Below are 26,604 nucleotides of genomic sequence, written 5' to 3' on the forward strand. Positions count from 1 at the left end.
GATATGTTGGAATTCAGAATTTTTTAGATGCAGAGTATTTATCATATTATGTAATGCACCCAGTGCAGCAGCAGCAAGCACATAACAAAATACATCAATATTTATGCAAAGAAACATTTAAACAGTCTCACTAAGTGGGATAAAGTTTATAAATAGCCTCATGTCAGTTAGGGCCTGGGTGCCAATTGAATTATAAACAGGCTTTTGGTTTTCAGAGCTTGGAGTTGGGTGAGGGTCTGAAAAGATGCTTACATGTTCGGAGTTACCCATTTTCGTGTGTCTCAAATCCCCGCCTCATTCCCAAGCTCCTGTGTTCTATCACCATCCACACTTCTCTGGGAGTGAAGACAGTGGCAGAGAGAGATGGCCACAGTCTCAATCCAGATCTGTTTGCTTCCACACCTAGGCCTTTCCTTGCACTCAATGCTAATGCTGTTGACATAGAAATCAAGTGGCTTTTTCCAACAGCGGGGCCGAGTTGCATGCAGCCCTCTGCATTTCGTAACTTTGCTGTGGGCCCTGGGCTGTCTGTGCCAGCTCACGAGGTATTCACAGGGAAGAAGCTTGAGACCGAGGTTTCCCTGTGGCCCAGCAGGCTCATATTCTCACGGTCTCTGGAACACCACCGATCAGTTGTATCTGAAAGCTGGAGGTTGAGTTATGACCTCGAGTTCAGCCCTGGCTTTTCCATTTCCAAACAGAACGCACCTTCTAAGCAAGAAGGAATAGAGTGTTATGGCTGATCCCATACTTTTTCTTCTTTTTTTTTTTTTTTTGTGGTGCGCGGGCCTCTCACTGTTGTGGCCTCTCCCATTGCGGAGCACAGGCTCCGGACGCGCAGGCTCAGCGGCCATGGCTCACGGGCCCAGCTGCTCCGCAGCATGTGGGATCTTCCCGGATCGGGGCACGAACCCGTGTCCCCTACATCGGCAGGCGGACTCTCAACCACTGTGCCACCAGGGAAGCCCCTTTTTCTTCTTTAACTGGATTTAATAATAAAGGTGATGGAGCATGTGAGATCCAAGCCGGGAATCATCTCAGAACGCTCTTTGAAAAGAATTGGAGAATAACCTGTCCCCTGAAAGGACACATCTCAGTGCCATTCTCATTTTATTTCATGCGCTCACCAGACATTTATTGACAGCCCCCTCTGCTGTCTGTGGGGCACTGGGGATTCAGGGTTGAATAAGAAGACATCCTTCCTGGGACTTGCCTGGCAGTCCAGTGTTTAAGATTCCATGCTTCCAGTGCAGGGGACATGGGTTCCATCCCTAGTCAGGGAACTAAGATCCCACATGCCACGTGGTAAAAAAAAAAGAAGAAGACATCCTCTTGGCCCTCAGGAAGCTCAAACGAATGATTAGGAGAGACAGAGCCAAATGTGGACGTTACCACCTGAGCCGCCTCCCAAGGTGATGTGTACAGCAACGTAAAGAAAGTGATGGGGGGGCTTCCCTGGTGGCGCAGTGGTTGAGAGTCTGCCTGCCGATGCAGGGGACACGGGTTCGTGCCCCGGTCTGGGAAGATCCCACATGCCGCAGAGCGGCTGGGCCCGTGAGCCATGGCCGCTGAGCCTGCGCGTCCGGAGCCTGTGCTCCGCAACGGGAGAGGCCACAACAGTGAGAGGCCCGCGTACCGCAAAAAGAAAAAAAAAAAAGAAAAAGAAAGAAAGTGATGGGGAGCTGGAGGAGAGAAAGGGGGCTTCGCTGGTGGTCAGGGTGGAGTGGGAAGTGGCTTCACAGAGGCGGTGACATTGGCTCCCACGTGTCCACGCTTGTGTTTTCTCCACCTCCTGGTCCTCTCCTTCTCGCCCCCTCCTCTATCCTACCTCTAAGTGTCGGCATCTTCACGCTTCAGCCCAGGGCCCTCCTTCCTTTTTTTCTCTCTACATTCTCTCCTTGGTAATCAAATTCATTCCCTTCATTTTAAATACTGTCCTGGGTCCGTGGACAGCTCCTCCAACTGCACAGCCCGCCCACATCTCTCCCATGAACTTCAGACTCGGAAGTCCACTTGCCTACCTGTCTCCATTCAGGTGTTCACACACTCCTCGAAATACACACATCCAAAGGGCAATTCATGATCATTATCCTCCAAGCCTGTCCCTCCTCCAACCCATTTGAGGAAATGCTACAACCCACCTGCTTAAGCAGAAACCTTGTTTCTTCCCTCATCCCTGATGACTAAATTACGAGCCAAATCCTATCAATTCTGTCTCCAAAGTATATTTTGAATGAAGCCACCCTTTGGGGCAGGCCACCTCCTCTTTGTGGCCATTAAAATAGTCTGCTCTTGTCCTCTTATCTGTTCTGCATACCCAGCACTCAGATGGGTCTCTCTGAATGAAGTTGGATGAAGTGATTCTTCAGCTTCGGATGCTTTGGTGGGTCCCCACCCACTTTCCATGCCTTTCCAGGCTCTGACTGCCCCTGCCCACCCTCTGGCTGCCTCCTACCACCACCCCACCCTCGTTCCAGCCACTCAGGTGGGACAACTTCACTGTTTTTTTCTTGTCCAGGTTTTTTGCTTTTGTGTTATTCCAAACACAAGAAGCTTTTTCTCGGTCAGCCTGGTATAGATGCTGTTTCTGAAATATTCTCACCCTTTCTCATGGCACTTTTCATCCTTTTCCATCCTATCTTCATCCCATGGGAAGCTTTAAAATCACCTCCCCAGTGAGGCCTTCCCCGACCACCCAAATTAAGGTACTTCCCAAACTGTTATTCCACACCCATCACCCCTTCCCCCTTCAATCACCATTTCATGCAGCAATCAAGAAATATTTATATACCTACTGTGTGTCGATTGTGTGGGTGTGGTGGAGAAAAGCTGGCTGGGAAGTGGTTGATTGTAAAGGACCAGAGCGTTTTCCCCTCTGAGGATGGGCATATAGGCAGTATATCAAGGGCAGCAGAGCTCAGGAATGGATGGTTCCCCAAAATCACATGCCAAGAGGTGGGGCGATCTGAGTCAGAGGCAGCTGGCGTCCATGGGAAACATTAGCTAGACCCTCACTCTAGAAAAATGGTACAGATGAACTTATTTGCAAAGCAGAAATAGAGTCACAGATGTAGGAAATAAACTTATGGTTACCAAGGGGGTAAGGAGGGATGGGATGAAGTGGGAGATTGGGATTGACATGTATACACTACTATGTATAAAATAGATCACTAATGAGAACGTACTATATAGCACAGGGAACTCTACTCAGTGCTCTGTGGTGACCTAAATGGGAAGGAAATCCAAAAAAGGGGGTATATGTATACAGATAACTGATTCACTTTGCTGTACAGCAGAAACTAACACATCATTGTAAAGCAACTTTACTACAATAAAAATAAGTAAGTAAATAAATAAATAAACAAACAACCCCCCACTCTCCCACGTCCATGGTGAACCTTGTGATCAATCAGGATACTTTCCCTCTGAGCCTCCAAGTGGCCTTAGCGTCCTTCCCAACCCAAGCAGCCCCATCAATTCATTGAACTGGCTAATCTGCCAACACAGGCCTATGCAGTTTAAGGTAGAACATGCTCCTTAGCTCTCATTAAATATTCATCAACTTTTCCTTTTAGAAAGGATATGGGTAGAAGCATTTCTTAAAAAACATATCCCGGGACTTCCCTGGTGGTCCAGTGGTTGAGACTTCGCCTTCCAATGCAGGGGGTGCAGGTTCGATCCCTGGTTGGGGAGCTAAGATCCCACATGCCTCATAGCCAAAAACCCAAAACATAGAACAGAAACAATATTCTAACAAATTCAATAAAGACTTAAAAAAAAAGGACCACATCAAAAAAATCTTAAAAAAAAAAAACTATATCCCATTCTCAATATTTAATCTATTTTTCCCCCTCTTCTTTTCTTTTCCCAGGAGAAAATAATGAATGTCAAAGGAAAAGTGATTCTGTCAATGCTGGTTGTCTCAACTGTAATTGTTGTGTTTTGGGAATATATCAACAGGTAATTATGAAACATGATAAAGCGATGTTAATGAAAGTCTCCTCTAATCTCCAGGTATCAGCCAAGTCAGCAGGTTGAATTAAAATTAGGATTAACTGACACCATAAAGAAGGGATTCCATCTTTCCTGTATCCCTGAGCCCTAGACTGTCTTTAAAATCATTAGATCCTTTTTTTTTCTTTTTTTAAAGATTTATTTATTTTACTTTTGGCTGCGCTGGGTCTTCGTTGCTATGCACAGGCTTTCTCTAATTGCGGCGAGCAGGGGCTACTCTTCGTTGTGGTGTGCGGGCTTCTCATTGCGGTGGCTTCTCGTTGCGGAGCACGGGCTCTAGGCGCGCGGGCTTCAGCAGTTGTGGCACGCGAGCTTAGTTGCTCTGCGGCATGTGGGATCTTCCCCGACTAGGGCTTGAACCCATGTCCCCTACATTGGCAGGCGGATGCCTAACCACTGCGCCACCAGGGAAGCCCAAAATCATAAGATCTTCATGCACCTTCTAAGTAATTAATTATCTTCCTTCCTGCCATGTTCCTAATGTCTTGATTTTTATACTTTTGCGGTTCTGGGTAGGCTAGAGCCAGAAAGAGTAAGGTCATATTAAGACCAAAATGTCATATTAAATTATTTATATGACCAGATATGGAAATTACCTTAAGAAATTTCAGACAGGAATTCCATGAGAAATCCACCCTGATTTTTGCAGTCCTAAAATATTTGCAAAGTTTAAAGGAACAACTCAAGCTTGTTGACTTTGGTGCAAAATACACTCTGAATTGCTGGTGATTCATTTGTGCCTGGCAAAACTTTGGGGTATATTGTCTTTCTTTTAACCCTGGAAAGCAAAATGAATTAAATATTTCTGAGTTTTCAAGTTCATCCGTGGATTCACCCCAAATATTTGAGCTGCTTCTGTGTTTTTGGAAACTACCAATGCCTCGGAGATTCCAGCTGCAGAGGCCTCTGACAGAAAGGAATCTCCGCAAGTGGCTACAAAAATGCACGATGGTTTTGACTTAAGAGGCATTGGTACAGCTCAGCCTTTCTTTCAAAAAGGCCACCTTAGGGCTTCCCTGGTGGCGCAGTGGTTGAGAATCTGCCTGCCAGTGCAGGGACATGGGTTCGGGCCCTGGTCTGGGAAGATCCCACATGCCGCAGAGCAGCTAAGCCCATGAGCCACAACTACTGAGCCTGTGCATCTGGAGCTTGTGCTCCGTGACAAGAGAGGCCGCGACAGTGAGAGGCCCGCGCACCGCGATGAGGAGTGGCCCCCGCTCGCCGCAACTAGAGAAAGCCCTCGCACAGAAACGAAGACCCAACACAGCCAAAAATAAAATAAATTTTTAAAAGGCCATCTTACAATTCTGGGCCAGGAGAGCTATCTCGTCACCACTGATATTTTCATGGTGAAGTGTCCTAGAAGCCTCCCAAGTTCAAGATGATGGCCTGGATGAACATTAGAATGTCTCTTTCAATTCTTAAATTCTAAGATTTGATGAGCCAGCAGGACAATCTTGGCCACTTATAAAGGAACTGCACCTTCAGGTACATCAGTAGAAGGAGGATTCTCTAGACTCCAGAGCTGTTATTCCCCGGGGTGCTGCATAGATTTCACGGCTTCTGGAGTGTTATCCTGTTTCATTCTGAACAAATTTTAAGAAAAACAAGATAAGCTAGAGAGTGACCCTGTTGAAGTGGTCTATAAACCAGGTCTTTTGAATTGAAACTGGGTACTTAGTCCAAAGAAAAGATGACTCAGTGTTGGATGCAGGGACCCTGGGGCTTCCTTAGATACTTGAGGGCTGAGGAAATATCCTCACTGGAGTCTGGAGCTAGGCTGCCTGGGGCTGGTCCTGTGCCACCACTTACCCACTCTGTGACTTTGGGTAAGTTACTCAGCCACTCTGTTCCTCAGTTTCCCTATCTTTAAAAATGGGAGAACAAACTTATGGTTACCGGGGGGAAGGGTGGGGGGAGGGATAGTTAGGGAGTTTGGGATTGACGTGTACACACTGCTGTATTTAAAATGGATAACCAACAAGGACCTACTGTATAGCACAGGGAACTCTGCTCGATATTATGTAACAACCTAAATGGAAAAAGAATTTGTAAAAGAATAGATACACGTCTATGTATAACTGAATCACTGTGCTGTACACCTGAAGCTCTCACAACATTGTTAATCAACTATACTCCGATATAAAATAATAAGTTAAAAAAACAAAAGAAATGACCGATGAATAGGGGGCTCTTCTCCCTGTCTTAGTGAGTGTATTTGTGGAGCAGACCAGTTTGCATACCTGTAAAAGCTTTAGTAAACCTGGATTATTTTTTTTTAAATGGGCATAACAGTAGTACCTGCTTCATAGGGTTGGTGGATTAAATAAGTTATTGTGTATAAAGCGCTTAGGGCAACACACTCAGTAAATGCTAGCTGCTATCACCATTATCATCATCATCATTACCGCCATCCTCATCATCTGCTCAGAGGGGAGAATAGGACAGGGGATTTTGGCAAATAATAGAAGGAAGAGCTCTAGCAGTTGGAAGAATCCAGCAGAAGAGCAAGCACCCTTTGGGTTCCTCCCCTGAATTGAGTTGCTTGTGTCAGTAACCTTCAAGCTCTGAGCGCTTGGTTGGATAACCTTGGTGTTTTGAATTGCAGCCAGAGTCATACTTCCATATTTTGGGTACTTCACAAAATTAAATTATGGGAGCCAAAGGCCCAAATGTGCATCTTGGCACTGGCCTCTCATAAAGAGGGTTATTTTGCAGTGCCGGGCACACTGTTCTCTGCACAGTAACTGGAGTAGGTTCTGGCTGCTCTTCAGGGCCATAGTCTGGCACCCAGACTGCAGCCACATAATTCTTCAATGTGAGGAATCTATTTGAATGTCTGCAAGAGGTTTAAAAGGGAGCAGATTCTTCGCCGCCCTGTGAAGTGGCCATGTGATGATCTGAGGTGAGCTGAGGGTACTAACCTTAGACAGGTGGGCAGCACTGTAGCTAAAAAGGGTTGTAAAATAACTCACTTGAACACATCAACCGATTAGGAAAGAGAACTATTGTCGGTAGAGCATCCTGAAAGAATGTTTGATTTGAGGCTGGATAAAAAAAAAATTCTTAGAATTTTAGAGATGGAAGAAACTTTAAAAGTTATAATAAAGTAATGATAGTGAGGGTGATTTTGATGATAGCAGCTACTAGTTATTGAGCATTTGCAGGTGCCAGGAACTGCACTGTACATTCCCTCCAGTTCTTAAAATAGGCCTGCAAGTAAGTATTAGTCAGCATTTCCAGATGAGGAACACTGAATCTCCACAGTGTTAAATGTGAATGTTCAAGGTCACATTTTCAGGAAGATTTAGGTCTGGGGCTGTCTGATTGCAGCCCATTCTCGACCCACGATTACAACCCTTCCTTTAGTTGAGAGTTCCCATTTTTCAAGTGACAAAATGGAGATCAAATAGGTGAAATGACTTAACAGGGAATTTCTGTCCAAGTTCTAACTAGAACTCAGATCTGATTCATCGTCTGGGGCTCCTTCTTGAGCTGGTTGTTCATGCCGAGTGCTGTGAGGGATACAGTGTGAGCCAAGGAGAATTCCTACCCTCAAGGGGTTATGCTCTGCATGGAGCAAACAGACGTACACACCAATAAACCAAAAATGCAGGACTTCCCTGGTGGTACAGTGGTTAAGAATCCACCTGCAAATGCAGGGGACACGGGTTCGATCCCTGGTCCGGGAAGATCCCACATGCCATGGAGCAACTAAGCCTGTGCACCACAACTACTGAGCCTGTGCGCCACAACTACTGAGCCCGCGTGCAATAAGTACTGAAGCCCGCGCGCCTAGAGCCCGTGCTCCACAGCAAGAGAAGCCACCGCAATGAGAAGCCCATGCAACGCAACGAAGAGTAGCCCCTTCTTGACGCAACTAGAGAAGGCCCGTGCGCGGCAACAAAGACCCAACACAACGATAAATAAATAAATAATTTTTTTTAAGTTAAATTTAGAAAATCAAACCAAAAGCCTAGATAAAGTTAAATTAAAAAAAAAATAGCCAACAATGCGAAGTGGAGGAAGGACATCAGAGGGAGAGAAAAGGGACCAGGAGAGTTCAAGAAGGCAAAGATTATGTTTGGCTTAGAGAGAGATCTATTTTTTTTGCCTTCATTTACAAATATTTATTGAGCACCTACTGTGTGCCAGGCACTGTGCTAAGATCATACCAAGGAAGGCACGGAAGAGGTGGCACTTGAGCTGTGCCTTGAAGGATGAATATGTGTCAAATGCCATACACTGCAGCGTGGGTGTTGCTGTGACCTGAGATGCCGAAGGCTTCTGGGAGGGGAGGGTGCAAAGGGCAAGATGGCAAATTAAAATGTTGGGACAAGGTGGTGAATCTGAATCTACAGATTGACGCCCTGAGTGCTAGGTGAGGGTCTGAGTGCTGAGTTGCAGCGGGCCCGCCCCCTCCTCTCCCCTCTCCCTACCTCCTCTTGTAGGGCGTGGAGTCAGATTCCCCAGGTTCAAATCCTGTTTCTTCTCCTAGCAGTAGGACCTTGAACAAAACCACTTAATGTGTCCATGCCTCTGAGGAAGAACAGAATCTCCTTCACTGATTGTTGTGAGGATTTAATGAGCTAATACATGTCAGTTGCTTAGAACAGTCCCTGGCCAAGTATTAGCTATTATGAATATTGTCAGATCAATAAACAGATTTAGAAACAAGGGATGTTAGAGTTTGGTCCACAAGTATTGAGCTCAGAGGGGAAACCATAAGTGGAAAGAGAGCATGCATTTTACTCCTACCAGGAGATGCGGACCCCCAGCAGGGGCAGGAGGCAGAGTCTGAAACAAATATTAGTCATTTATTTTTTCCAGAGATGAGGGCAGCTGGGGCCAGAAAGGCGCTGAGCCAGGGCAGGTGCCTGAGCCCAGGTCCAGAACTCTTTCTACCAGGCTCTCTCCTTTTTATTCACAGGGAGGAGAAGTGAGCAAGTAAGGTTTAGCCATTGGGCACAGCTTCCGTGCACAAAACAATGGAGGAATCTAGTACTACAAGTCCTGTCCCTTTACCCCCCAAATGCCTCTCAAGTCAGTGCAGTCCTCTCCCTCCATCTCCCTGGCTGCCATGACCTGGGCCTGGACCACTGCCAGCACCTCATGACTAGTCACCCATATCTACTCTCACAAGGCCTACAGGTAGGACCCTATTCGTCTCCTGCCTAAAATTCTTCAAGGGCAAAATCCCCAGCAGGCCCCAGCGAGGGGACCTCTGGCTACTTCTCTGTTTATTTCCTTGCACATTTAAGTGCCTCCTTCCTTTCTCAGGGCCTCTGCATATTTTTGTCTCTGTTAGGGACACTCTTCCCACTTCCTCTTCCCCTGGACTCCTATTTATCCTTCAGAACTCAGCTAAAACATTATCCCCCTCCTCTGGGAAGCCTTCCAGGTCTTCCTGTTAAGTGCTCCTGGTTACTTATGCTTTTTTTTTTTCTTTCTGCTCTCCCCACTAGCTTGTCTGTATCCCAAGGACGCATAGGGACTGTGTCTGTCTCAGTCAATACCATATCCCCAGCACTTGGCATGTAACACACTGTCAGCAAGTATTTGTTGAATGAAGGGAGGTGGTCCCCTAGAGGAGTCATACAGTTGCTGGTCCAGTCTCGTAGGTGCCTTCAGATGGTCTCACTGCCTTCGTTAGCTAAAGAAATGCCCTTTGAGGCTGCTCTGTAGAAGGCTCTGAGCTGGTGGTATGCTGACTCTGCAGTCGTTGGTTTTAAGATAATCCTGGGTGATTCCTGAGCAGGTGGCAGGAGGGGACCTGTCTGTGGAGCCTCTCCCTCAGCAAGGCCACCCTGGACAATGGAGAGCTGCCATCTTTTTTTTTTTTTTTTTTTTTTTAACTGAGATTTGAGATTCTCCAGAGACCTTCTTCCCACCCCTTGTTCTGAGTAATCCAGAAGTGACTGAAGTCCCTTGATATCATTGGTTCTATCTCAAAGGAAGGTGGAAACCTGGGAGTAGACAAAACCCAAGCTCTCAACTCAGCCCAGGGCTTCAATGATAATGGTTTTCTCCAAATTAAAAGTAACATGATATGTTTTTATTTCTCATTTGCTTTTAGCCCAGAAGCCTCTTTGTTCTGGATAAACCAGTCAAAGTAAGTGCTTTGAATTCTAGATATCTACGGGATGCCTCCCATGTCCACTCTGGCACCCCTACAGTCCATTCTTAACATGGCAGGTGGTGATGCAGCTCTGGTCACAGGTGGAGGGGAGGGGTTCCAGGGGTCTGGCCTGTACTCCTCCAGCCCCCTAGTCTTGCCTTTATAGAACCGTGACTCTTGTCCTTGCTTCTCATCAACTATCTATCTCTTTAAGTAGTGTTGTCTGGAGGACATTCCTGCCTTGCTCATAAAAATAATCAGGGTAGATATTGTCCATTATGCAGCCCACTACATGTTGTATAAAGACCCCTGCAAGAAATTTTGTTGAGACAAAGGATCAGGAAAAAAGTTTGGGTTTCCCAGTGAACTAGTGTGTGTAGGAGGAGGAGGAGGAGGAGGATGATGATGGTGATGATTGGCAGTTAGGACTCTGAAAGCCTTCATTTTTCTGTCTTTGTCTTGGTTGCCAAGAAGCTCAGAGCAAAGTGTTGTGCTTAGCTTAACTTGCACTTTCCTCGGCCTTCATTTCTGATATAATTTCTCCCCTGGTGTTAAATCCTGGCTTTTGTGCTTACATGCCATGGGATCTTGGCAATTTGCTCAAACCCACTCAACCAATATCTCAGCCATAAAATAAAAATAAAGGTAAAGCTTTTATTCTCACAGAGTGGCTGAGATGACCCAAGTCATGTGAAAACACCTACCTGAGTGACTAAAATATTCCTCTGTTTCCTTTTGTTTTTGTTTGGTTTGTTTAGTTTTGTCTTCATTCTTGTATTGTTTCCCTATTTATTGTAACCATACCTTCTTTTTCTTTTTTTTAATTTTGGAAAATTTATTCATTTTATGCAAGTGGGAAAAAGAAAAGTAACTATACCTTCTTAATCATAAACCATCTCAAGCACTTCTTGAAAGTAGATGGGCTTTAAAATAGGTTTCTTATTGTTTATACCCATTCATGCCTCACCACCTTATTTGTCCAACAGAAGAGCATTGTATCCCCTGGCTTCCCCCTCTTTTCCCTCCTCCGGAAGGTGCCCACCTTGGAGAGACTCTTACCATGAATGTGGACACTTCAGCATGTGCATGGTGAAAGTGGTTCTGATTACAGATTGCTGAGCTTCTTTCTGGTTTAGAGACCCTCAGATTTCCTGAGTCTGTCACTGCTGACCTTTGTAGCAACTCAAATTCTCCTCGTTTAGCAAAAGAGATCATTCTTGGAAACGTGCACTGTTTTCTTGAAAGATGCCGACTTGCTACAGTAATTTTCAACTTAGAAAGCTCTCTTACGTATGCTACTTTGTTTAGTCTTCAAAGCCACCTTCATGGTAGATTTATTATTGTTGTTGTTATTATTAGCATCTGACTTTTCAGAGGAGAAAATCAAGCTTCAGAGAGGGAAAATGTCCGATCACAGTCACACCACTAGTAAGTGGCAGATCCAGGACCCAGAGTTATGTATTAGTTACCTCCACATCTTGTCATTCTTCTCTCCTTCTCTCCCTGCTAGGGCTCCCTGGATGAGCTGAGCGCCAGGGGACGCCCAAGGGAGGGGAGATCCAGGGAGTGTCCGGTCCATCCTCTCTCATTCAGCTAGAGCGGTGTCGCTTCGGTTCATTTTATGAATTAGTGATTTAAAAAATTTTTTTTAAGTGACCTGCCATAAAAAGAGTTTGGAAACCCCCCAGTTTGGGACTGCCTTATTTTCTAAAAATGTTTGTCATCTTTTTCACTTCTTAGAAACCCAGAAGTTGGTGACAGCAACATTCAGAAGGGCTGGTGGTTTCCAAGCTGGTTTAACAATGGGTAAGGCGGTCAGACGATGGTCTGTTTACCCACCCGACACTATAGAGTCCAAATAAAGTGGTTTCATCTGGGGATATTTGTATATGTAGAGCTGATTCACTTTGTCATACAGCAGAAACTTAACACACCACTGTAAAGCAATTACACTCCAATAAAGATGGTAAAAAAAAATTAAAGACAAAAAAAACCAAACAAACATGGTTTCACAGCCATAAACTCAGTCACTTGTCTTTCTGGCCTATTGGAAGCACCCAAGGACTCTATTTCATGGTTGGGGCTGGGACATTAAGTTTGGTTTTCATGTTTTTATTTTTTCCCATTTAACTTGAGGATGAGTGAAATTCAGGCTAAAGTTGGGATTGCAGGAAAGACTGTCATACTCTAAAACGTTTTCATGAGGACGGTTTTATGAAGTTTCCCTCCCCCTGAAATAACCTGATGGTTGTTGGGTCATTAAATTGCTAACTGTGCTGACCTGGGAGGATAATAAGAAAGGTGAGTACTGCACCTTTGCATCAAAAGTACGTCTTTATGAATAAACGTTTAGTATCATGAACCTTTCTCCAGACATTCACTTGGTGCACATGTTCTCTGCCTTGGCACCCATTTTTGCAGGATCCTCACTCACCTTCCTGCCTTCCTCAGCTTGTTTTCCCTCCCTGCCTTCCTCAGCTTGTTTTCCCTTTGTATGTAGGACCCGCAGTTACCACGAAGAAGAAGAAGACATAGACAAAGCAAAGGAACAAAGAAAGGAGGACGAAGAAGAGCTTCAGCTCTTGGACTGGTTTAATCCACAGTAAGAAAAGAAGCATCGCCCCAAGTCCAGTAAATCCATAGCTCAGCAGTGGTGGGGGGCTGCATAGGCAACAGTGCCGTGGAGAGTGTTCCTGACTGAGGAGACAGAGTCTTAGCATCTATTAGACCTTGAAAACAGATTAGATGAGAAACTGAGAGGCTGGATATTTTGACTTAAATGCTTGAGCAACAACTACAGTGATTCTGACAGCAGTTAGCCAGCGGCAGCAAATGAATCACAAAATACTGGGGCTGGAAGTGTTCTTACAGGCCACGGGGTGTTGTGGAAAGCCACAGAATCTAGAGTCAGAGCAAGAAAATTCTGTGATTCGGTTAACTCATCTGTAAAATGGCAGTGATGATCCAGAATCTCATAGGGCCATGCATGCATTCTTTAACATACAACAAATATTTATCAAACACCTATGATAGCTGGTGTTTTTCAGACTACCGGTCACTACCCATTAATGTGTTCAGAAATTAGCTGAATGGGTTAAAAACAACTTTAAAAAAAACTGAAATCAAATAGAAAATCAGAAGGTATCACATGAAGTAAGTATAGGTATTGTTTAGTGGAATTTTTTGCTTCCGTATATATGTGTATGTGCATATGTGTTTGTGACAGATGTATTTCTCACTATGAGTCATGGTCAAAAATTCTGTACTAGACATTGTGTTAGGCACAGGAGACAGAAGAAATCAATCAATATGGTTATATTCAAGAAGTTCACTGTCCTGTAGGGGCACTAGGTGTGCAACTAATATTTGCCATGATTAGTAAGGAGGTGTGATCAACCTGACTTAGAAGGATGCGGTTTGGGGGTAAGGAGGTAGGAGCTGTCTGGGATGACCGTGAGGCCTGAGAGACTGGTGGGTGGTGGTGCCATTGACCAGGAAAGGGTTTGTTAGTGGTGGTGGGGGCATGAGGGGCGATGAGCTCAACTGGGGATGTATTCAGGTACTTGTGGGGCATCTGGACAGAGATTCACAGGGTGCCTGTCTTGGTCATTCAGGCTGCTATAACAAAATACCATAGACTGGATGGCTTATAAACAACAAAAATATTTTTTGTACAGTTCTGAAGGCTGGGAAGTCCAAGATCAAGGCCCCAGAAGATGTGGTGTCTGATGAGGACCCACTTCCTAATGTATACACGGTCATGTTCTCACTGTTTTCTCACGTGGTAGAAGGGAAGAGGGAACTCTCTGGGGTCTCTTTTCTAAGGGCACTAATTCCATTCATGAGGATTCCACCCCCATGACCTAATCACCTCCCTAAGGCCCCACCCGCTAATACCATCATGTATGGGATTAGGTTTCAACACATGAATTTTGGGGGGACACAACAGTCAAGTCTATAGCAGTGCCCATAAGTGTGGCAGAAGATACGTAGTAGAGATGTAAGAAGAGGAGCCATCAGAGTACAGGTGGCAATGGGATCTGCAGGCCTGGATGAGGCCACCAGGTGGATGTCTGACATCAGCCTTTACAGGGCCAGTGGAGGAAGAGAAGTCTGAAAAGGAGCAGGAGCGGCTGTAGAGGTAGGAGGAGGATCAGGGGAGAGTAGTATCTATTCCAGCATGAGGGGTCTTGGGCTCTGGAAAGACTGAACATGTTCTGGCAAGTTCTCTTATTGTTTTGGGATAAGGGATCCATGTCAGTGTGAAAGGATGGGGAATTTTGGCCTCCCATGTGTCATTTGAAGAGCTGGACAATGACATAGGGTAGCCATCTATGAGATGCTAAACCATTCCTGGAAATGTAAGAATATGGAGGCACTGTAGCTTTGACAAGCTCCTTAGATGTGTGTGTATGGGGGGGTGGTGAGACACCCTGCCCCCGTGCCCCGCGCCAAGGGCCAGCTAGATGAGCTAGAGATGGTCGCCAAGCTCCCTTCAAAGGAGGGCGGCACACTTTTACTGTGGTACTTGTGCTTTGCTGAGTGGGACTTGGAAGGCGGGGCCGGGGCTGAATTACTGGGGTCAGAGAAGAGGAACAGCTCACAGCCACCAGCTGTCACTCTCTCCACTCTCCCCCACGCACGGCTCAGTTTCTCCTCCAAACAACTGGCGAACAGATATTTAAAGAATATTGATTTGTAGTGACACCAAATCTAAGCCTTCTCAGGAACTAAAGTATATTTCTTGCATAACTGAATGAAAGATGAATAATTGAATAAACAAGTATATTTATAGGAATGTATCCTTTTCTGTAAACTGTCTGAAACATCTTAGTATACTGTGTATACATTTTTACATCAATATCACTTACTCTCTGTATCATCACATCCTCTTAATTTTCCTGCTACTTCTTCCATTTCCCTTCTCAGTCTCCTTAATTGGGGCCTCTCCCTCTTCCCAGCCATCAGATATTAGTTTCTGGAGGTTGAGTCCAGTATCCCCATCTCTTTTCTTTATACCATCTTCCAATGTGCTCTCACCCATTTCCATGGCATCAGACACCATCCATGGGAGAAGGACACCCACATTTATATCTTTAGTCCAAAGGTTTTCCCTGATCCCCTGCTTGTGTCTGAGTGCCTGCCCGACACCTCTGTGTGTCTCACGTGACCCAGGTGGAGTTCTTGATCCTACCCCACCCTCATTCTTCTCATTCCCCATCTCAAGCCAGAGTCCAGGAGACCTCTCTGATTCCTCCTTCATCCGCTCCTTCATCCATCCCACAGTCTAATTCATTTACATGTTCTGTTAACTCTCCCCCCCAGATTCTTCCCACATCATCTCCTTCTCGCCATCCCACAGCCACCACCCTTGTTCATGTCACCATCAGCTCTTGGCTACGTGCTGCTGCCTGGAAGGAGTCCAGTAAATAACACGTTGTATGCATTCCACACCTGTTTTGAACTGCTGCATGATTCATAGAACTTTAACGCTTCCTCTTCCCCATCCTTGGGGACCACAATGTACCCATAAATAAGTACACAGAATGTAAAAGCTACCAATTACCTAGCTAGGAGTGTGTTTGGGTTATGGAGGCCCTTTTATTTTGTGGGAAACCTTTAGCCTGTACTGCTGGAACGCCACAAGCTGAAGGAACACAGTGGGTGCCCTGCTTGGAAAGAAGGCATTTGGGCAGTTTCCCATCTTTCCTGGTACTCTTTCCTCCTTTTAGAGCCCCATCTTGGTGACCTTGGACATCTTTGGCTCTTACACGTGTGGTTTGCCTGCTGTCACTTGTCTTTTTTTTTTTTCAGGGTGGGGTGGGGTGGCTGTCTGAGCAGAGATTCATCCAGGAAGCTGATCTCGATCATCTCCCCACACCCCATCTTCCTCCCCACGGCCTGCGTTTTCAGCCTGTCATGTGGCTTCCTAGTCAGGGTCGCTGACATGTTGGAATTGCCCGTGGAATTTAATAATTCACAGCTGGGAAATAGAACATTTTAATTTTTAATGAAACGTTAATTTTAATACTACTGCTTTTTTTTTTTTTTTTTTTCCTGCTCAAAGGACTCTTCCCAGCCAAGTAAACAAACTGGACACTGGTGTCCTGACTCAGTCTTTCTAGAAGGTGTAGACTGAGTGGTCGTGCGGTGGAGGAGCATGTGGTAGACCACCTGTCAGGACTGTGAGACTCTCAAGGGGTAGGACAAGTCTCATTCCTCTGATCTCCGTGCTCAGCTCTGGGCCTGGCACAGAGCAGAGACTTAGCAGATGTGCGTGGTGGGGCTGAGGGCCCTGGTCTGGCCCCTCCTGTTGATTAAATGGCGAGAGATGTCGTTCCCTTCTCCTTCTCGCCTACCCCCGCTTTCTTTATTTGTGAAACGGGTGAGGACAGCACCCGCTCTAGAAGGTAGTTGTGAGGATTCAGTGAGAGAATGAAAGTCAAGGACAGCCCCTGTACCCAGAAGTATTAAATAAGAATACCGGCCTTTACCTTCTTTTTCTCTTCCTCTTTTTCTTCCTTTTCTTAAAAATGATATTACCGGCTTGCCAAATGTTCAGCTCACGCATGGCTGCATGGCTTAGCTGATGGCCTGGGACAGAACTGCTGAGAGATCCTTGACAGGCAATGGATGAGGTGACAACGCATGGGAGGGTTTTTGTTTTTTTTTCCGGTACGCGGGCCTCTCACTGTTGTGGCCTCTCCCGTTGCGGAGCACAGGCTCCGGACGCGCAGGCTCAGCGGCCATGGCTCACGGGACCAGCCGCTCCGTGGCATGTGGGATCCTCCCGGACCGGGGCACGAACCCGCGTCCCCTGCATCGGCAGGTGGACTCTCAACCACTGCGCCACCAGGGAAGCCCTGCATGGGAGGGTTTATGTTCAGAAACATTGGTTATAGAAGGATAAGTCGTGTGTGTGTGTGTGTGTGTGTGTGTGTGTGTGTGTGTGTTGGTTTGAAATCCAGTCATTCAACAAAGCTGGGAGTTTTATGTGACTAAAAGCATCACATAGGCTTCTAAAAACAAAACAAAAAACCTCATCATTTCTCATTCTGCACTGATAAAAAATGCTGAAGTAGTAAGTTGAGTGGAAATGACTGACAAACCTGTGTTTTAACCCCAGTTCATCAGCCTAGCAAATAAATAAGCAATATAAGAAGCAATAGATACAGTGGTTCAGAGCACAGACTACAGAGTCAGGTTATCTGGGTTCAAATCCCAGCTTGGCTTCTTACTAGCTGTGTGACCTCAGACAAGTTATTTAACTGCTCCGTGCTGCAGTTTCCTCATTGATAAAATGGGACTCAAAATAGCACCTACCTCTGAAGGGTGAAGCCCTTGGTACTGTGCCTGGTTCCATAGGAAGTGTCCAGTGTGTGTTCGTTACATCATTAGCTGTTTGGCCTTGGACATGTTAACAAGCCTTTCTGAGCCTTGGTTTTCTTATCTGTACAATGAACATAATACATGGCAGGGCTTTTGCAAGGACTACATGAGAAAGTGTATGTGAAAGTATCCCACACAGGTTGGTGCAGAGTCCAAAATAGCTTCTTTCATGATGGAAGGAAACCAAGAGCAGCTCTCCCTGTGCAGCCGTGCAGCCATGCAGCTGTCTTACCCGGGGTGGGAGGGCAGAGCTGGGGTGGGGTTTGAGACTCCAGACAAGGTGAGGAGGGCCGCGAGAGCAGCCTGGCAGTGTCCCTCCCCATCTCTGGAGGAGATTCACTGTGTGGGGAAGAAGGAAGCAGCCCTGAAGCTGAAGCAGGGCACAGGGCAGGGGTGGGAGGGCTGAGTCAGCTCCAGAATAGGAGTGCAGAGCTTGGGGACAGAGAGACAGGAGGCATGAGTGAGACTCTACTGGGGGTTGGGGTTAGCAGGGGGTGACCCAGCCTTGCCCAGCCTCACTGGAGAAACTCAGCTTCGCCCACGGGGGTCGAGTCTAAATGACTGTGTTTCCGCTGCTGCTTCCCAACAGGCAAGTGCAGTCACTTCCAGAGCAAATGGGGGTCAGAGCTGAGTCTCCGCCATCCCACTCCCATCCCCCCACCCCGCCTCGGGCTGGGCCCCAGCTGCTACTCAGCCTTTCTGCATTTACTCTTCACAGCTTGGTGTTTTGTCATTGTTGCTCTTACGTTGTTTCCTGTGTTTGTGTTGGCTCTGCCAAGTCCCTTTCAAGTGTTCCGAGTGCAGAGAACATCCTCCCCTCCCACCTCCCCCAGCTTTGTGCCTTTAGTAAAGAGGCCACGTGGTCTGCGAGAGAGAGGTCAGAGCAAGAGCCCCAGCCTGCAGGGTCCCTTCTTTCCTGGGTGACTGTCTCCTTGTTTGTCAAATGAACGATAAACACCAGAACCCCCTTAGTCTGGGGCCCTTTTTGCCCTATAACCAGGTTCAACCCAGGGATCCCCTTCTAGCAAAAGGCAAATTGAAACAGCAGCTTCTTCCTCTTTCAGCTCTCGTGGCACTCTCTGGTCCCCCTGCATCAAGCACTAGGGTTTTCTCAGGGTCAGATGGCACCCACAGGGATGAAGAACACCCAGAGATGCCACTGGCAGCTTAGGAAGGGGCTGGGGAGACGGCAGGAGAGATTTAGAAGGAAGATGAGGACAAGGAAGGCAGGAAGGCGGGGAGACAGAGGGTTTGAGTTGTACAGGTAAGGTCCCCACAGGGCCCCCCAACGCAGCCCTCAGAGACACCTGGGCCAGGGTCTCCTGTCCCTCACCCAGAAGATGATGCAAATGTCGTACCACCAGCCGACTGTTTGAGGTTAAACTACAGTCGAGATTCAAGGACAGTCACCATAAGCCACGGCTGACCCATTTTCCCTCAGAGCGTCTCTGCCCTACCTTAAAAGCCATCCTGATTCATGAACTCTGTTTTGTCACCAGTAAACGCCCAGAAGTTGTGACCATGACCAGATGGAAGGCGCCGGTGGTGTGGGAAGGCACCTACAACAGAGCTATCCTAGAACATTATTATGCCAGACAGAAAGTTACCGTGGGCTTGACGGTTTTTGCTGTCGGAAGGTAGGTGTGGCCAATAAAACTGACTTTAACTTTTTCTTGTTCCACTGCCAGAAGGTTGGCGAGGGGCCCCCTGGGCGTACGGAGGCTGTTCGTGACGTGTCTGAATTGTTAGACAGGAGAATGGAGTAGTAGGACCATTTCAGGCTCATTTCTGCTGAGGCCCCAAAAGGCTGAGAACAAGACAGTGATCGGGGAGTCGACAACTTCCCACCTCACTGAGGGCCTCAGTTGCAGGTAAGAATGTCTGCTGCACCCACTGAGCCCGGAGTCTACAGCACGCCCACAGCCGCCTCTGCCCTGACCTCCACAGCTCTCTGGAAATTCCAAAAATGCCAGCTGTTAGACAGCCCAAATGGGCGTCATTGTTTCTCCTACGCTCTCAAGACCCCGGACCAAGGATCAGGGAGAGAAGTGACCTAAGTGCGGTGGTTTTCCACATCAGCATGGCTGACCACTCCTCCATGGGTTCCTGGGCTGCTTCCTGCCCCATTCATCCTGGAGGCTTTGGCCCCAGGAGATCTGGCTGGTCAGAACTTCCTCTTCCAGAGGTTGGATAGGTTCCTGTTTCAGCTTCCATTTCCTTGTTTAGAACATTTCTCCCCAAACTGCAGTCATTCTTACTTAAAAGTAGTAGCTGTAATCTTAGTTTAAAATACAATACAACCCCTTTTGTTCTTTTGGGTTATATTGAAGATTTTTTTTTTTTCCAAAACAAAATTAAAAGTTCACTTTTCCTACTAGCCTCCTCCCTCCCCGCCCCGCCATGGGCCTTCCCATCTGTACCTTTTTCAAAAGCCACATGGAAAGTTGATCTCTCGCCTGTACAAAGAGAGGTGAAGGCCCAGAATGATCTGAGTGAAGATCTGAGCGTTCTCCCGAGACGTCCGACCCAGAGCCCAGAAGCCATTGCCATCACCGTACTGATCAAGTCCTAATGTCACTGGATGTGCTCATCCCAGGGGCCTAGGCGGCATCTCTAATTGAGAAGGGTGACTGAAGTTTTGACATTTTTACTAGAAGAATCTGTACTGAGTCGGGAGCAGATGCTCAGCTCACCTTGTCCTTTGGTACGAGAGGGGACAAGCCAGCCACACTGCTGACAGATTTAATCCTGATGTTTCCAAAAAGAGCAGAACGTTGCTGGCGGCTCCACAATGGTTTCTGCCATCTCCTTGCAACTTCTCAGGACTAAACTGTAAATCGCATATCCTGGTGAAATCCATGTGCTCTCCGCTCGGGGGCATGAGAGGACTGTTTGTACTCAGCAGCAATAAATCCTCCCAAGAGTGGATTTGGACTTTTAGGAGGTATGATGTTTGGTTTGTTTTCAAATAACAATGCACAGAGCCAACCTCAGTGCTTTAATCTCTAAACAATGTTAAACCTAATAAAGGCCCCCTCCCTTCCCCTGGGATTGTCTCCCAGGCTTCAGGGTGCAATAGATTGTTCTTAAAGTTCCAGAGTATGGAAGGATTTCCTGGCCACCGGCCCCAGAGTCATGTTGAAGCCCCTCTTAATATTGCTCCGATATATTCTCTCCATTTAAAGAATCAATACTGTCAACGCTGGGGTTTCTGGAGACCAATATTAAAAGCACAGTTTATTTTTGTAGTAACGAAAGGGAATCCAAGCAGCAACCAAAAAGCAAAAAGAAGTGCCACTTATTATTACTCACAAAACACCATAATTGGCCATTAGTGTGATCAGCAAATTACACTTATTCCACCTTCACTGAGCATGAGTCTGGGGGTGGCATGAGTTGTGTTAAGCCAACCAACTACTCCTCCTTCCCCTTCTCCATCATCTCCATGGCTTCACAAGATAGCGTGTAGCTTGGCTTACAGAAGACACAAACATGATGTTCTGTTTTGTTTCGTTTTAATTTATTTATTTAATTTTATTTTTGGCTGCTCTGGCTCTTTGGTGCTGCGTGCGGCCTTTCTCTAGTTGCGGCGAGCGGGGGCTACTCTTTGTTGTGTGCAGGCTTCTCATTGCGGTGGCTTCTCTTGTTGCGGAGCACAGGCTCTAGGCGCATGGGCTTCAGTAGTTGTGGCGCGCAGCCTCAGTAGTTGTGGCCCACGGGCTTAGTTGCCCCACGGCATGTGGGATCTTCCCAGACCAGGGATCGAACCGGTGTCTCCTGCATTGGCAGGCGGATTCTCAACCACTGCACCACCAGGGAAGTCCCAAACATGATGTTTTTTGAATGAATAAGTAAATAGCTAAAATACCACTGCACATCTATTAGAATGACCCAAATTGAAACCACTGACAACACCAACTGCTGGCGAAAATGTGGAGCAAGAGGTAACTCTCACTCACTGCTGGTGGGATGCAAAATGGTGCAGCCACTTTGGAAGACGGTTTGGCAGATTCTTACAAAACTAAACATGCTTTTATCGTACGGTCCAGCAACTGCACTCCTTGGCGTTTACCCAAAGAAGTTGAAACTTTATGTCCACACAAAAACTTGCATACAGATGTTTATAGCAGCTTTATTCATAATTGCCAAAACTTGGAAGTAACTAAGATGTCCTTTAGTAGGTGAATGGATCAATAAACTGTGGCACACCCAGATGGTGGAATATTATCAGTGCAAAAAAAAAAAAAAAAAAACTATCAAGGCTCGAGAAGACATGGAGGAACCTTAAATGCACATTACTAAGTAAAAGAAACCAATCTGAAAAGACTACATACTGTACGATTTCAACTATATGACATTCTGGAAAAGGCAAAACTATGGAGAAAGTAAAAAGATCAGTAGTTACCAGGGGTTGGAGTGGGGAAATGGATGAATAGGCATAACACAGAATTTTTAGGGCAGTGAAAATACTCTGTATAATACCATACATAATGAAAGATACCTGTCATTTATATATTTGTCCAAACCCATAGAATGTAAACTGTGGACTTAGCCTGATAATGATGTGTCAATGTGGGTTCATTGACTGCAATGCATGTGCCACCCTGGTGCTGGACGTTGATATTGGGGAAGCTGTGGGAGGGACAGGGGAGCGGGGTGGGGGCGCATATGGGAACTCTCTGCAATTTCAGCTCAATTTTGCTGTGAGCCTAAACACGCTCTAAAAAATAAAATCTATTTTTTAAAAAGGAAATGAGATAGTTAAAATAAGGTTAAATCAGAGCTTGTTTGCTCTGGTATTGGGATGGGTCTTATAATGGTGGTATCTGGTTAATGGATTGGTGTTTGGGGTGACCAGAGGGAAATTCACAGGGTGAATGTGTAATATGGAAGGATGTCCATGTCTCATAACCCATTCTCTGGGTCCCAGAGAAGGATAAGAGAGTGGCGATGGTTAGACTTAATGCATCCCCAAAGGACCCAAGGGTCACGTCACCCTTGCATCTGGTAGGGCAATAGCAACATTGGAGTATAGGTTGGGGTTTTCAAGGGAGGCCTGAGAACTAGTGCCCCCTGATGTTGATTGAAGGGTACAAACCTGCAGTTAACAGAAGAATAAGTTCTGGGGATCTAACATACAGCATGGTGATTATCGTTAATAATATTGTGTTATAGACTTGAAAACTGTTCAGAGAATAAATCTCAAATCTTCTTGCCACAAAAAAGAAATGATAATTATGTGATGTGATGAAGGTGTTAACTAATGCTACAGTGGTAATCATTTTGTAATATATGTGCACCAAATCAACACTTGGCACATGTTAAACTTACACAATGATATATGTCAATTATATCTCAAGAAAGCAGGAACAAAAAAGAACTAGAGCCCCCTCTGCCTGCCCAAAGTCTGAATCAACTGATAAATGAGACAAGGGGCTAAGTAAGGCAGGTGGTAGTGAATACCACCTTCATTACAGTTAAAGCTGATACTGGAGAATGTGGCTTATATCTGAAGGCCCTGGGCCTCCTAATGTTGAACCACAGAATTAGAAAGACTTGGGCAACCAGGCACCTACAGCACAAGAAACTGCAAGCCTCTGGTTGTGGGAGCAGGGCCTGTACCACTAAGCTACCGGTACAAGGCCCAGAGCAGTTGAGAACACATGTTCTTTCCACCTGGCCAGCTTCCAAGAGTGAGAGAAGAGGGGGCGGGGCTGGGCATGCCCAGTCACCCTTCTAGAATCATCAGGTAAGTCACTCCACCTCCCCAAAGTTGAGTGACTGAATGGTGGAGAGTGGCCAGGCACATCCCTCTGTGTGAAAGCACTTGTCTGGGATGGGGGAAAAAATAATTCCTTTCCTAAACTGCAAAATACAGACAAGATGATGAGAATAGCATGTCGCCTCCTGCAGAAATCCTAGAGGTTACATGTATCCCACTCTTCTTTCTTTCAGATACATTGAGCATTACTTGGAGGAGTTCTTAACATCTGCTAATAAGTACTTCATGGTTGGCCACAGAGTCATATTTTACATCATGGTGGATGATGTCTCCAGGATGCCTTTGATAGAGCTGGGTCCTCTGCGTTCCTTCAAAGTGTTTGAGATCAGGCCTGAGAAGAGGTGGCAGGACATCAGCATGATGCGCATGAAGACCATCGGGGAGCACATTGTGGCCCACATCCAGCATGAGGTCGACTTCCTCTTCTGCATGGACGTGGACCAGGTCTTCCAAGACACCTTTGGGCTGGAGACCCTGGGCCAGTCGGTGGCTCAGCTACAGGCCTGGTGGTACAAGGCAGATCCTGACGAGTTCACCTACGAGAGGCGGAAAGAGTCCGCAGCATACATTCCGTTTGGCCAGGGGGATTTTTATTACCATGCGGCCATTTTTGGGGGAACACCCACTCAGGTCCTAAACATCACCCAGGAGTGCTTCAAGGGAATCCTCCAGGACAAGAAAAATGACATAGAAGCCGAGTGGCATGATGAAAGCCATCTAAACAAGTATTTCCTTCTCAACAAACCCACTAAAATCTTATCCCCAGAATACTGCTGGGATTATCATATAGGCCTGCCTTCAGATATTAAGCTTGTCAAGATATCTTGGCAGACAAAAGAATATAATTTGGTTAGAAATAACGTCTGACTTTAAATTGTGCCGGTAGGTTTCTGAATTTGAGAGAGTATTATTCTGGCTACTTCTCCAGAAAAGTAACACTTAATTTTAACTTAAAAAAGAAATACTAACAAAACACCAACACAGCAAGTACATATTATTCCTCCTTGCAACTTCAAGCCTTGTCATATGGGAGAATGAACCTATGGTAATCAGATGTAAATTCCTAGTGATTTCTTATCTTTTCTGGGTTGGGGGGATATACTATCAGCTAAACCAAAAAAAAAAAAAAGAAAAAAGAAAATTGTCATGGGCAAAGAAAAAGCCAGAAACACTCTACATGCGTCAGTTGACCTACCAGAGAAGAGTATGCATAGGGAAGTGTTTGGCAACAAGATACAATTGTGAGCCGTTGTCCTCTTGATTTCAGTGTCTTCCTGTCTCTGCTGAGTCTCTAGCAACAGGGTTGCTTTGCAAACAGGAGAACTCTTAGTAGGACACAGTTAACCTTGGCAACCCTCAAGTGGTTTCAACAGCAGAGTACTTCAGGCCGTTTGTGGTCCATGTCCTTTTCTTATCAGGACATTGTTTGGCTTCCGTGCAAAGACTGGTCAAGACTCCCAGTGCATATCATAGTGACGAATGTTGGGGGTCACAGGGAATCTGATGAGCCAGTGGGTGCTCGGCATGAAATGAAAGCAAAGCCTCAAAGTAAGTTTGCCATGAAATAGCGGAGAGAGAGTAGAAAGACAGGGGGCTGATCACTGTGGGGGCAGTGCCACCTCTGAGGGGAACAGGGCATGGGGTTGGCACATAAATACAGCAGCGTGGATCCAGGCGCTGAATGGGAGGCAATGTGGGGTGGCCTCCAGTCTCCTCAACCGTTACGACACCAAGAGAAGTGTTGTCTTAGAAGATGCTTCTTGTTTTGGCCAAGTCATATTCGGTCCCCCATGCTCTGGAACTTGAGTCTTCAAATCCTTGGCCAGAGGAAGTGGGTGGTGTCAGAGTAGACAGAGACCCGCAGGGGATTGAAGAGGCTTGCAAGGGGTTACGTTTCCCAGACCTGGGCTTCAGGACAGCCAGTCATCAGCAAATCCGGCCACCACCTGCTCTAACCCTCAGCCCATCATGCCCCAACTTGGAGGGCTGACATCAAGGAACCTCTTGTTTTCCCCTGCCCCATCTGCACTACTGAAGTGTAACAACCAGATGTGTATAATAAAACAGTTCATTGATTTTATATCAAAAGTAGAGGGGATGGAAATGGGAGACCCAGTCTTCGTGACTGACAGCTTAACATTCAATTCCTTTCTCTAAGAGAAGCTATGAAATCTTACATATTATTTAAAGTTAAGCAATTCAACATAAAGGAAGTTAGGAGGCAACATTTACATATGCAGGCACGTTTATATTTTGCTTGTGTTCCAGTTTAGGTCACTGGTTTCCATTTTCAAGCAATTTACTTGAAGAGCCATTGCACTGGCTTGATGTTCAGCACATGGGCTTCTTTGATAAAATCAAACCTGCATTTTCGCTACTGTTTTTACTGTGCCTCCTAGTCTAATTCTCGCCAAGAATTTTCACAACCCAGCAGAACAAAACAAAACCAACAAAAATCCTGAAGAAGTGCCCTTGTAAAAGAAAAAGGAGATTGCAGGTCAGTTAGGACTCTTGCTTCTCTATAACTTAAGTTTTCTGGGATCCATTCTGGAGTAGGGAGAGTTCATGGTTTAAGTCCCAAAGCAAAGAAATGATCTATCCTCAGAGATTAAAGGACTGATGTTTCCTTTTGAAGGAATCTTGATTTTTTTTTAATTCACTTAAATTCCAAATGGACAAACTCAAGATGTTATTAATAGTTCGGTATTAAAAAAATAAATAAAATTCCTGATTTACAATTGAATAAATTATTTTCTCAGTATATTCTGGTCCAGTCATGGAGTGTGCATTTTCTCCCAAAGATGTTCAGAATTGTCAATTGCAGAATTTTAAATACTTAGATTCCAAATAGTCCCTGTGTCCTTCTAAAAATTTGTCCACTGTTACAAAGATAGAAAGAACATGGTTGAGATTCGCTCACTTTTATAACAATGAATGCTTATAAAGAGCTTCCCAAAGTGATACGCTGAAGTAATTAAGTGCCAGTAGAATAAGGCTTGCCCCTGAAGGTCTGGGTGGGGCACGAGGGCAGAGGGAGAAAACAATGCCATAACTATATCTGGTGGTTACTAGTCCTGACCTCTGGGGAATATATCTGGCCAAGGGAGCCCTGGGAGAGACTTGCTGAATTTCCAGCAAGACTGGGTGGGTGTATTTATAATAAATACAAAAATTGAAGTGGAGCAGCCTGATGTAGTGTGGTGCCTGGGATATGCAACAGGGCATGATTCCCTCATAGTAGAGAATTATTCCCATTTTGTAGATGAGCAAAGTGAGGTTCAGAAAGGTTAAGCCACCCAGC

The 26,604-nt window shown here is 45.9% G+C and overlaps 1 protein-coding gene across 2 annotated transcripts in view; it reads left to right on the forward strand.

Annotated features, from left to right (window-relative positions):
- The window catches only part of GGTA1 (glycoprotein alpha-galactosyltransferase 1 (inactive)), a 52,751-nt gene extending 26,685 nt beyond the window's left edge, over nt 1-26,066 (forward strand). The window contains exons 3-8 of one of the 2 annotated variants that reach the window (XM_081236774.1): nt 3,872-3,960; nt 10,091-10,126; nt 11,873-11,938; nt 12,633-12,734; nt 19,021-19,158; nt 23,477-26,066. In XM_081236774.1, coding sequence (XP_081092900.1) covers nt 3,881-3,960; nt 10,091-10,126; nt 11,873-11,938; nt 12,633-12,734; nt 19,021-19,158; nt 23,477-24,170 — 1,116 coding nt within the window. In that variant the 5' untranslated portion in view covers nt 3,872-3,880 and the 3' untranslated portion in view covers nt 24,171-26,066. The remainder of the gene's footprint in view (nt 1-3,871; nt 3,961-10,090; nt 10,127-11,872; nt 11,939-12,632; nt 12,735-19,020; nt 19,159-23,476) is intronic. The other variant, XM_081236775.1, reaches the window with a different exon arrangement.
- The last annotated feature ends 538 nt before the right edge of the window (nt 26,067-26,604 follow it).

The sequence above is a fragment of the Mesoplodon bidens genome (genome assembly GCF_964165515.1).
Source record: "Mesoplodon bidens genome assembly, chromosome: 6".
In the NCBI taxonomy this organism is placed as follows: Eukaryota; Metazoa; Chordata; class Mammalia; order Artiodactyla; family Ziphiidae; genus Mesoplodon; species Mesoplodon bidens.